Source organism: Corylus avellana, chromosome ca6 (assembly GCF_901000735.1).
Source record: "Corylus avellana chromosome ca6, CavTom2PMs-1.0".
In the NCBI taxonomy this organism is placed as follows: domain Eukaryota; kingdom Viridiplantae; phylum Streptophyta; class Magnoliopsida; order Fagales; family Betulaceae; genus Corylus; species Corylus avellana.
Window position 1 is genome coordinate 8,564,987 of NC_081546.1, and position 12,853 is coordinate 8,577,839.

A 12,853-nucleotide genomic window follows, 5' to 3' on the forward strand; every position below is an offset into this window, starting at 1 on the left:
GTGCAGGACCCCACAAATCCGTGTGTACCAACTCTAGCTTTCTCGACTTCGGTGTTCTGCCAACTTTCGCGAAACTCACATTCTTCTGCTTTCCTAGGATGCAGCCTTCACACAAATCAGACTCAACTGACTTCAACTCCGGTAGTTTCCCCTTTGATAGAAGTACCTTCATCCCTTTCTCGCTCATGTGTCCAAGCCTTAGGTGCCATAATTTTGAGTCAGCACCCGTATCTGCAACCGCAATTGTATCCCTGCTGTTCGTCGTCATATATAGAGTACCCGTTTTATGACCACGAGCCAAAATCCTAGCTCCCTTCCTGACCTTCCACTTTCCACCGTGGAAATGAATTGAATGCCTTTCCTCATCAAGCTGTCCCACTGAAATCAGATTCTTCTTCTGCTCTGGAACATGTCTAACCTTCTGTAGCTTCCATACCGAGTCACTGTGAACTCTAACGCGAACATCGCCTAGGCCCACAACATCCAACGCAGTTCCGTCAGCCAAATACACCTTCCCGAAATCTCCACCAACATAGTTCTCGAGAATTGCACAAATCGTTGTCGTATGAAAAGATACTCCTAAGTCTAAGACCCAACAATCAAGGGGACTGTCAACAAAGAGAAGTAGGGCATCATATACTTCTTCTGTCACTATGTTTGCATAATCATTCTCAGTCTCTTTTCGTAGTTCCCTACAATTCTTCTTGTAGTGGCCAGTCTTGCCATAGTTCCAACACTCAGGTTGTTAGCCGAATCTGAATTTGCTTCTCCCTTTTCTGAAATTTGATCTGCCTTGACTAGAGTTTCTGTCTTGTCCTCTGCCCTGAGTCTCGAGGTTTAAAGCAGCACTAGAACAAGAGGCTTCACCCGCATCTCTTCTGCGAACCTCTTTACTGAGAATCAAATCCCTAACGTTTTCAAAGATCAGTTTACTCTTTCCTACAGAGTTACTCACAATCATCCTTACTGCTTCCCAGCTATTTGGCAAAGATGTCAAGACGATCAACGCACGAACCTTATCATCAAAATCAATTTCCATGGAGGATAATTGATTTGTGATAGTGTTGAACTCATTGAGATGATGTGCCACCGAAGCCCTTTCTGCCATCTTTAGGTTGGACAATTTCTTCATTAAATGCACCTTGTTGTTAGATGACGGTTTTTCATACATACTTGATAAAGCCACCATCTACTGTGGTCTTCTCCTTTACAACGTTGTGTTGAACTGATTTTGATAGTGATAACCTGATAACTGCTAGGGCTTTACGATCAAGCAGAGCCCACTCGCAATCATCCATGTCGTCGGGTTGTTCTTCCAAAAGAAGTTGATGAAGATCCTTCCCATAAAGAATATCTTCAATCTATACCGTCCAATACCCAAAGTCTTTGCTGTCAAATTTCTTGATTCCCATCTTTCCTTCTTCACCTACCATCGCTCCAACTCGAACCAAAAGCTTTGATACCAGTTGTTAGAAAATTAATCCTATTTCTCAAGACCTGTGAGATGCGAAAAATAAGAACGAAATAACAAAAATAAGCAATCACACACGACATAAAGATTTAAGTGGTTCGGTTTAACAAGCCTACATCCACTTGTGGAGATGATTCGGAGAAAATTCACTATCAAAAGATGGAGTACAAAAATAGTAGAGAGAAAATCATTTAGATCCCAAAGTCCCAATACACCCAAATCTCACTATCACACAAGAGAGATTATTTCAAAAATAGAATACAAAAGACAGATGTACAAACTTTTCTTTTGTTGGAACAGATGGTGGCTGATCTCTATTTTCTTCTCTTACTCTGCAGCACATTTTCTTCTAATCACTTATTTTTGGCTCCTCCAAAAACCACAAAGAAGAAAACACCGTGGCAGCCCTTGTACCTTCTTCTCTCAAATTCTCTCTTTTTCTCCTCCCTTTGGTGTTCACATATATTCACGTTTGGCACACACAAATTCACCTTGTGCTTTGTTCCTTATATAGAAGCTTAACTCTTATTTTACATGTTGGTCTAAGACTTCTACTATAAGTCAAACAAGGAGTCCAATTACACATAGGAGAAGGACTCCAAAACCCATATGTAAAGGAGCAAACCAGTTGAACCAAGAACCTCTCATACTTGGAGAAGGAGACAAATCACTCGTTCCATCATGACTTTTAATTCAAGTCATACTTAACAGAAATGTGTAATTCTCAAATCCTTATACTGAATTTTAAGCTTTCCCAACAACACAATTTTAGTCTTTTTGAATGAGGTACCTTTAAAATCACTATTCGATTCAAATTCAATAATAATTAATCACAATGCCAATTATGATTTTAAAACATTGTGATTGTAAAAGTTACATCATTCTTGTAGTTATACAATAATAATACATGAGTAACTTTTAACATACTCTTCCTGTTTAGTTCAAGAATCTTTTTTAGTTCAAATGAACCGAATAATATTCGATTAATTATATTAGAATGATATTTTTGTCATCTTAAAAAGTAAAAAAATAAAAATACCCATTAAATAAAACTAACCAAAAATCATTGTTTTCCTAAACTTAGTAGGTTGCTAATTAAAAGTTGTTTGCCTAGGAAAGAGAAATTAATCAGGAATCTAGACCCCTTATTGTTTGTGCGTGAACAGGTTCATTGAATCTAGACCCCTTATCCTTTGTAAATATTTATATGCACGCAAACCAATCATGATAGTAGCCATCACCACCGGAGCCTCTATCCTATACTGTGACTCTGTTTGGTAAGATTGCCGACTTGGACGACCTTGTTCTTTATAAATGAATACGGGCTCTAAATAAGCCACACACAAAAAGAAAAAAAGAAAAAGAAAAAGGGAATTTAGATTTCTCAGGAGCTGATTGGTATAAATGTAAAATAATAATAATAATTTTATCCTAATTTTAAAACCAATTGGATCCCTTCATTAATCCTTGTCTGTAAAGATCTGCCTCGGCCTCCTATTGTATTTCTCATGTATTGTTAAAAAAAAAATTGAAACAGTAGAGGGTGAAAAAGATGAAGTGCATAAATTAAATCAAGTTAGCTTTAATAATTATCCATCAAATCAAAATAGAAGGGAAGAAACTAACCTCAAAAGCGGTGACTTTATTTTTTCTTAAGTAAGAAACATTTGAATATATATATATTTGAAAATTTAATAATATACATATTATAAAGGATAAGAGAATATTTGAAATTTTTTCAAAAGTTGACATAAAGCAAGTGCTGCTATCACTGGGTAACGATTAGGGCTGTTAAGTGAGCGAAGCGTCTCGCGAGCAAGCTCGGCTCGTGCTCGACTCGAATATTAAATGAAGCACTTCATGAACACAAATCCTAGCTCGAATATTAAACGAAGCAAGCTCGGCTCGACTCGGCTAAGCTCGTGAACAGCTCGTATAAGCTCGAGTGTGTGTGTATATATATATATAAACTAAGTAATACATAATTAATTATAAATCTCATAATTATTAAAACCTTAAAATTACATTTATATTTAACCATTAGAGAATGAAAAATTCTAGACCCTTCGTGATCAAAGAGAGAGAGAGCAATCATTAAAAAGACCTCGATTTAATTAGAGCATATCCAAACGAAAGGAAGAAGAATCAAGCAGAAACTATTGAGGAAGATTGCGAAAGGCATAAATTATTGAAGAATCAAACAGACCCAAACACTATCACTACCTGTCTGGTGAGTGAGAGTGAGAGAGTGGGAAACGAGAGTTTAGGTGGAAGATCCGTTGTGACTGGTAAGGGGAATTGAGAGAGAAATGTTAAAAAAATATTTTTTTTGTAGGGGGCGTTGTCCCAATGAAGTTTGAATGCAACATGTTAACTTGTCCCACATTGTTAAGAAAACATCAATCTCCAAGTTTGCTTATCTATAAAAGAATGCATATCCTCTCTCTTTGAAACCAAATGTCTTGCTGTATTGACTCAGGCTCCATACTCGACTAGTCAGGCTAAACAAATGCTCATATGCAAACTAACTTCTTAAGCCGTTTAAGAGTATTTGAAGTTAAAAAAAAAATTTAAAACAAAAATATTAAATATAAGAGCCAGCTCGCGAGCTGGCTCGGCTCGACTTATTATTAGCTCGAGCTCGATTTTTTTGGCTCGCCCTTAAGCTCGAGCTCGAGTAAAATTTAAACGAGCCAAGCTTGAACACGGGAAGCTCGCTCAAGCTCGGCTCGTTTACACCCCTAGTAACGATCATATATGTATGTATATATATTATAAAGGATAAGAGAATATTTTTTCAAAAGTTGACATAAAGCAAGTGCTGCTATCATTGGTAACGATCATTGGGTAAATCAAAAGTTGTCAGGGCGGCCATAAGAAAAAGAGAGGGCCAAAGCAAACACAAAAGAAGGAAGAAATTTCTTCTCCTGTCGGCATCGCTTGCTTTGTCACCGATTTCCTATCTTGTTTTTAAACTCATGAAATTTAATTCCAGTCAATTCCAACCTCTTCGTCCTATTTAAACAAAAATTAAAAATTAAAAGTAAGATAATAATTTTTATATCCTTAATTTAATTTATAAAATTTTAAATTTATCTTTAATTTTAAATTAAAAATTATAAAAATTATAATATCTAGGCCATGGCTTTTGCCAAACAGACCCTTAGTGACTCATGGTTGGGCACCTTGTGACATTTTTTTCAATTTTTTTTTCTTCTAATTTTGTTTTAATAAAAAGAAAATTGAAGGGTACTTTTGTTTTTTTAGGAGTTTTAATGACAAAAATTGACGGAATAAAGTAAATTGACTGCAATTAAAAATTCAGAGGTTCAAATTTAAAGATTTTAGAGTTCGAGAAACTTGTCAAATTGCATAATAATTTATGTGTTTAAAGTGAAATTACCTCTGATTCTAATAAATACCATACAAGTTTTCATTCAATAAAAGAAACAAATAGCAACCTTCTTTCAGATTAATTTTTTACAAATTACAAAGTACTTTTGGTTAAATTAAGTTCCTAAATTAGCCAAAATTAAAGCAATTATCTTTAGCAAAATGCTTTTTTTTTTTAAAAAAAAAAAAAAAAAAAAAAAAAACCTAAGCGGTCAAAGATGCAAATTAAAATGATGCTGTTTTGGGGTAAAAAAAACTATTAATGGATGTATTATTGTTTTCTTAAAAAAGCATGATGCATTAATGGGTATTGGTTTTTTCTACTTTTTTAAAAAATCAATATTCATGTATAATCATTGAGTTTTTTTCAGGCACATGCTCAGTTGGCCTTATTCTCAGAAGGCTTGTCCTTCTTTTGAAGTTAAAATGCTTTGAAAATGTCTCTTAATGTAAATTTTTGTGCCTAAGTCGTTCTTATCTTATTTTTTGAAGTATTCTTAACAGATCTCCCATTTTCTTGTTCATTTAGATCAAAAGTGAGTAAGATCCTCGCTTGTAATCCTTTTTTCTCTATTTAATTAGAAAAAAAGTTTTTTTTTTCTCTTTTATTTTTATTTTTAAAAAAATCCTTAACAAACATGCCATTATTATTTCCGAAGTTAAGATTTTCTCAATGGTCCGATTACTTGAGATTTGAGAAATGTTGTACACGTGTCATCTAAAGACGGCAGCGTTTTGGAAATTTCCGTCAAATATGATCAAAAAAGAAAATTCTACGAATTGTTTATCTTAAAAGTTTGTTTTTCCTTCTAAATTACACAACACAAAACAAAACGCTTGTTCTCTGTATAATTTTTTGTTAACAAACAGTGAAACAGGTACATGCGTGCAGCCAATCAACAAGCATAACTTAAAAGCAAGTTAACCACGGTGGGCCCCTCATAAACCATCCAATCCAATTGCGTAGAGAGTTGTGCCCGGCTACATCTACACCCTCAGAAGCAAAAGCTAGCAGGATCAACCGCCATGTCCGCACCATGGACACGTGGACAGCTGCGATGTCATCCGATAAGCAAGGAGACGTAAGCACTAAAAGGGTAATTTCGTCTACAACAAAAAATCATCTACGGCCAAGACGCAACATGGATAAGAGGCTGTCGGCCCCACCGGTCTCATCCTCACCCTCCATCACACCCGAGCCAAAATTCCCAACACCAGCAATGACGTGTATGGCCGAGATGCAATCAAACCCGAAGCTCATGGCTCCACCCCAAGTCAATCATGAGAGAGTATCACTCTAACAGGATATATCTCCCCCCTCTCTCTCAATTTCGGAATCTCCGACTCCAACCAATCAGAAAGCCGTAGCTCACCACCATGATTCGCATACCCTCCGTCGTCGTCGTCGTCGTCCTCTTCCTCCTTGGTCTCTCCGGTTCCACCTCGGCCAGTAGAGACTATATCCGGTTGCCCTCAGAAGCTTCGAGATTCTTCGGCAGAGGTGATGGGGATGTTCTTGATAACGATGACGGGACATCGGGTACCAGATGGGCGGTTCTGATTGCCGGATCGAATGGCTACTGGAATTACAGGCATCAGGTAATAATTTTACCTTTCCAGTTTCAATTAATTTCAAACATTTTCAACTTTGATCATGTTTTTCTCTGTGCATCTTTATTAACTTGTTTTTTCACATGTATTTAACTTGTATGCTTGACTTGAAAAGAAAAAAAAAAAAAAAGTAACTTCTATGCTTATCTGAATTCTTTTTTTTTTTCACCCGTGTTGGATTATGATTTCCTTGTGACTTCATGTCTCAATTTATTTTCCTTTGAAAAAAATAGCTGAAAACTTGGGGTTTCTTTTGAAGAGTGAAGAATTTGATTTGATTTGATTTTTTTTTTTTTTTTCCTGTTGGCTACGAGCTCTGTATTGAGAGTTTGTTGCTCGTGTTTCTTCGTAGTTGATTTAGATTTTAAGATCCTCGTTTGGTGTTCTTGTGGTGTCTAAAAGTACGAGAAATTCACCTTTTGCCTTAAGCTCAGTTTGTTTTCTCCAATTCCAAATAGCTGGATTTTCTTCTTATTTTCATAATTGTTTTTTTGGTGAGATTGTTCTTTAAGAGCCCAATGATTATTATGGATTCATTATTTGTACGCATTTGGCCTAAAGTGGTAAAATTCTGTGGGAATTCAACGTTCAAGACTAAACCTGGTTTTGTCTCAGTTTCAGTAAGCATCTTTTGATTTTGGCCTAGGATTATAAATTTGTATTGAGAAGGACCTTGTATTGCTCTACGCATTCTTGTAGCATTGAAAATAGAATTGACCTTCACCGACACATAATGGGAACTTGGCAACAGTGTCAGAGTTATTTATATTTTATGTGTATATATTCGAGGGTCTGGCTACGTGAAATCAATATAGGTATCTTACGTAGGAGCCAAGTGTGGGACATGAAAGAATGAGACCCAATGGACTAGAGTCATCACCCAATTATTAATCCCATTCCATGAAAGAATGTCACAAGTGCTTATTGAGTGTTGATTAACCTTCATCCTATATGTATTAAGTTATAAACTAATACATATAATATGATCGTTAATAGATTGTAATTTATTAAATTAATGAGTTTGAGAAGTAAGAACACAAATAAAAAAGATAATCGAGTAAAAAATTAATGTTATAATAGAGGGGAATATTGTCTCATAAAAGTTAACACAATTAAAGGAGAAAATGAATAAAATAAAAAATGAGGAAGGCCAATCTTGAAATGAAAATTTAGAGTCTAACTGTACTTGAGGGCTTCAAGAGGCTTGAGGGGGAAGGGCCCTGCAGCCCTCGCTCCCTTCACCATTGCTTGGCAATTTTCTATTTTGATTTGGACAGATCACTTTGTGGGGTACACTTAGATAATATTGATTCAACATCTCTTAAATTCCATGTTAAGCTCTCACATGGTTCCCACAATTATTCTTAGCTCTTTCTTCCCTCATTTTTGCCTCTCTGTGGGACTTTTCACGTTAAATCCTGTTGTGACGTGCTTCAACTTGAATCTTCCCACTTTGTTGTTGTTCTAGCGAATACAAATATTGCATTAATGAAGGAAAATGTATATTAAATGTTGGAGAAAGAAGATTCATCTTGAGATGGGAAAATAAAATAATTTGCTTGGTAGCGTAGTACTGTTATGTTGACTAGTTTAATGAGTGCCTATTGTCTTTTTAAAGTGATAAGATCTTGTTCTGGTTAGTTTTCATATCATTAATGTTTGAATGCTTATATACTGTTTAGAGTTTAGTAAGAGACCTTGTTCCTTGTTTGTAATTTGATTTTATAGTTTGAGTTGTTAACAGGCATTTTTTGCTTCTAATTATTCACAGGCTGATATTTGTCATGCTTATCAACTCTTGAGGCAAGGTGGATTGAAAGAGGAAAACATTATTGTTTTCATGTATGACGACATTGCTTTAAATGAAGAGAACCCTAGGCCTGGAGTAATCATTAATAGCCCGCATGGCAGTGACGTGTATCAAGGAGTGCCAAAGGTCAGATTTCTTTCCTTGTGGTCTTAACCTACTGATGATACTGTAAGTTGTAATTTTCCCTCTCATGTGGCAGGATTATACTGGGGAAGATGTTACTGTTGAGAACTTTTTTGCCGTTATCCTTGGAAATAGAACTGCTCTTACAGGAGGCAGTGGGAAGGTTGTGGATAGCGGTCCCAACGATCATATTTTCATATACTATAGTGATCATGGGGGCCCTGGAGTGCTTGGTTAGTAGCTCTCTTAGAAATAAATTTCTCATAAAATTCTGTAACTTGCTTGTGTTGGTTGTAGAAATTCACCCAATGGCTCAATTCTCATTTGTTAGGGTTAGAAGTCGGTCTCTAAGCCAGTGTGGCTGACTTTGCTAGATAGGGCAAGCCATAGATCTGGCTGCTGATAGATGCAGCAGTTATGCAGTTGGATTAGAGCAGTTAAGGCTGACTCCATTCACTTTGCACGATATAATAGGTTTAAGAATTACTTTGTTGATATAGCCTTAAATAAGGAACTATTTTCCTCACGTATTCAATTCCATCCTTTGCCCCCAAAGTCTTTAGAGTGCTTCTCAGCTTTGCTTGAAAACAAAAATATAAAAGAAAAACAAATCCTGCCAATTTACTAATTCGTGGGAAGAGGCTGAACTCTTGTTGTATTTGAAAAATATTTCAAGAGGGAGCCCTTAAGGAGATGGTGGTTGATAAAGTAATTCTTGATGATAATTTTCAGTATAAGTACTTTGCCCAATATGAAACTTGTAGCTGAAAGTAAAAAACTGTCTCCCCTATTGATTTCCCATTGATTGTTTCTTGGCTTCATCTCTTGGTTTGTGTAGTTAAGGTTTACACTGGCAAATTCAATCCCCCTCCCCGAAGCACACGCGCACAAAAAACAAAAGAAAGAAAGGCCCATTTGGTAAAGAGAATTGATTTGGTTGGAGCCACATTTGAAAGAAGTGTTGTATGTGGAGTCCACAAAATAAAAGTTTGGTAAAATTTTGAGAAGTGTTTTGAGTTTTGGAAAAACAATTACAAAATAATATAAAAATGTGGTAAAAAACTTCTGCTGCCACTGTGGCGATGATGCAGCTGCAGCCGGCTGCCAGATCTCAGGCAGCCGCAGCGGCCGCCAAATCCCTCTAGCAGCCACCGCCTGGTTGCCACATCTTTTGGTGGCCACCACTGGCGGCCCTGCAGCAGAATCTCTGTAGCTTTATTTTTTTAATTTTTTTTTAATTTTGTGTTTTGTGTTTTGTAATTTGTTTTGAAAAGTGTGTTAGTGGTGGGGGGCCACATCTGAAAATTTGTTTGGTTAACTGATATTTGGAAAGAGTTTTCAGCATTTGAGAAGTGAAAAGGGGTTTTGAAAATTTTACGAAATGGGCCCAAAGTTTCTGAGAAAACTTCTAGCCTCAACCTGAAGCTATTTAGCATTGGTTCCCATGTGAAAACATATTTTTGTTGGTGTATAAATATGACTTATGAACTGTGTCTTTGATGATTTGATGATATTTTAAAATTTATATTACCCATCTAGTTGTAGAGGAACCGTGGTTCGTTTAAAGAGTTCTGGCCCCAAATTTTTTTTTCTTGTCTTATATGGTACATTGTGCCACTGGCAAGAGAGAAGGAAAGAAAGAAAGTTTTGGCTATGATTACCATTCAAGATAGTGAGGCTATGATCCTAATATATGTGTAAGATTCTAAATCTATATTTTCTTTTGTCCTCTTATCACTTTACAACTCTCCCTTGAATGTATTAATATCCAATCCTTTTAAAATTGGCCACTATATTACAAGGCCAGTCTATACTATAAGCCTTGGAATCTCTTGAGAAATTGGCCACTACATTACAAGGCCACTAGTGTTTCCAATCAGTTGGTCAAAACTTAAACTAGTTTAAGAGTTAATTGAAGAAACTAATTTGAGTTTCTTAAATACATTTTTGTTCGATTAGGTTATGGATGTTTAAACTGTTATTTCATTGTAGAAGACTTGATTACGGATGGATTTTATATTCTTATCCATATTGTAATTTTTTTGTCAGGGATGCCTACCAATCCTTACCTCTACGCTGGAGACCTAATAGAAGTCTTGAAGAAAAAGCACGCATCTGGGACCTATAAAAGCTTGGTATGTTACTAGTTGAACTATCATTTTCTTGAGGCATATTACATTTTGGTTTGATTTTAATTGTTAGCTGACTACTTTTTAAAATTGTAGGTATTTTATCTTGAAGCCTGTGAATCTGGAAGCATCTTTGAGGGTCTTCTTCCAGAAGGTTTGAATATCTATGCAACAACAGCATCAAATGCTGAAGAGAGCAGCTGGGGAACTTATTGCCCTGGAGAGATTCCTAGTCCTCCCCCAGAATATGAAACTTGTCTGGGTGACTTGTATAGTGTTGCTTGGATGGAAGACAGGTACGCAAAACATGTGTTTAGGAATTCATGTCATAGGAGAAGGGAAACGAAAGCAGCCTTTAATATCAGTTTCTAGAAGTACTCTCAACTACATATTTGATTGAGTAGATTTTGCACATGCACTCACCTCCCAAAAATTGAATATTGTTAAAATATATACCTTTAAAGGTGAATGGATGTTAGCTGAAATCTACACCATCTCTTAATTGGTCAATGATATTATTACATCATGCAGTTTTCCCTCCTTGGCTTTTGATGCTTTTGATCTTATCACTTTTGCTTAAATGTTTTATTATGCTGAAGAACACAATTTTACAAATATACAATTGATAATGTTCAATTTATACTTTTTTGTTCAAGTTTTAACAATCTGAATTTGTGATCAGTGACGTACACAATCTGCAGACAGAAACTTTGCGCCAGCAGTATGAACTGGTGAGAATCAACTGCTGCATTGTCATAGACATTATAAATTGATTTTGGGGAGGGGGTAAGAAAGCACCGAATCACATTTCCAATGATATTACCATATACTTACTGTGTCAACAATTGGTGCCAATACAAGGTTCTGAGGTCAAGAAATGTGTGTTTTCAAGGGTCTGTTGTATCAAAAGCATCTAGATGCCGTCTATGGCCTTATTAATTGCTAATATGATTGTATGATTTCCTTATGTTGGAATTCACAGGTCAAAACGAGGACAGCAAATGACAATTCTGCTTATGGCTCTCATGTCATGCAATATGGTGATATAGGTCTTAGCAAGAACAATCTTGACCTGTATTTGGGTACAAATCCTGCGAATGACAACTACACTTTTGTGGAGGAGAACTTCTTGAGGCCACGTACAAAATCTGCAACCAACCAGCGAGATGCTGATCTTGTCCATTTCTGGGATAAGGTTTGTTCCCCAACTCTTTTATTCGAATTTCTCTATTGTTTTTGCCCTTTACTCGTAATTATACGAGGAGCACTTGATTATAAGGAACATGAGTCATTAGATTGTTTTTGTTTGGAGGCTGCCGGCCTTTAATTTTAGTCTCTAATGACCTGGCCTTCTCTTTCTAAATTCGTTTGCAGTTCCTCAAGGCTCCAGAAGGCTCTCCTAGGAAAGTTGAAGCTCAGAAGCAGTTTTTTGAAGCAATGGCACATAGAATGCATATAGATCAGAGCGTGAAACATATCGGGAAGCTCCTATTTGGAATCGGGAAAGGTCCAGAGGTGCTCAACATTGTTCGACCTGCTGGGGAGCCACTTGTTGATGATTGGGACTGCCTTAAGACGCTGGTAATATTACCAATCCTCAGCCTGTCCGTTTATCTCTTTGAACACTTTTTTTATTCTCGTCCACTGTCTCAAGTAAAAATTAGCCGGATCCTCTAATACCAGGATCTGGCTGCCATTGAGCTATCTGACAAGGATGGCTGCTTCTAAGCAAGCCTACACCAAGAGTACTTTTAAAATAAAAATGAAAGAGAAATGTTAAATCTACTCCCAATTGCTCACTCTTTGACGATGCAATAAAAATCACCATTGAATGCTACATTTATTTTCATTTGTTATTTCATCTAATGATAATTTTTACTACCACGTCAAAGAGTAAGCATTTAAGAGTTTGTATAAGCACTTAAAAAGAAAACGTCAATTTTTTTTGTTAAAACAAAAGATCATCTGTGCAGGTGAGGAGTTTTGAGACACATTGTGGATCCCTATCACAATATGGGATGAAACACATGAGGTCCTTTGCCAACATCTGCAACGCTGGGATTGTGAAGGAGCAGATGGCTGAGGCATCTGCTCAAGCTTGTGTCCGAGTTCCTTCTGGGCCTTGGAGCTCTCTGGAGAAGGGATTCAGTGCATGATTGATGCATACATAATCTGCAACTTGAAAGATCACTTGATATGTGGTTGTCTATATTTATATATTTTAAAAATGGCTCTTATGATTGCCTCCGTAAATATGTTCTGTAATGAAATTACATGCTTTAATTGTAAGTAATATGACAGTGCTTGTTATGGTTT

The 12,853-nt window shown here is 36.3% G+C and overlaps 1 protein-coding gene across 1 annotated transcript; it reads left to right on the top strand.

The window, feature by feature from the left end:
• The first annotated feature begins 6,166 nt into the window (after window positions 1–6,166).
• On the top strand, window positions 6,167–12,853 carry LOC132184128 (vacuolar-processing enzyme). The gene is made up of 9 exons (XM_059597639.1): window positions 6,167–6,463; window positions 8,247–8,411; window positions 8,485–8,641; window positions 10,458–10,543; window positions 10,634–10,833; window positions 11,220–11,268; window positions 11,520–11,732; window positions 11,912–12,118; window positions 12,511–12,853. The coding sequence occupies exons 1-9, from the start codon at window positions 6,242–6,244 to the stop codon at window positions 12,691–12,693; spliced, it is 1,482 nt and encodes a 493-aa protein (XP_059453622.1). The 5' UTR covers window positions 6,167–6,241; the 3' UTR covers window positions 12,694–12,853.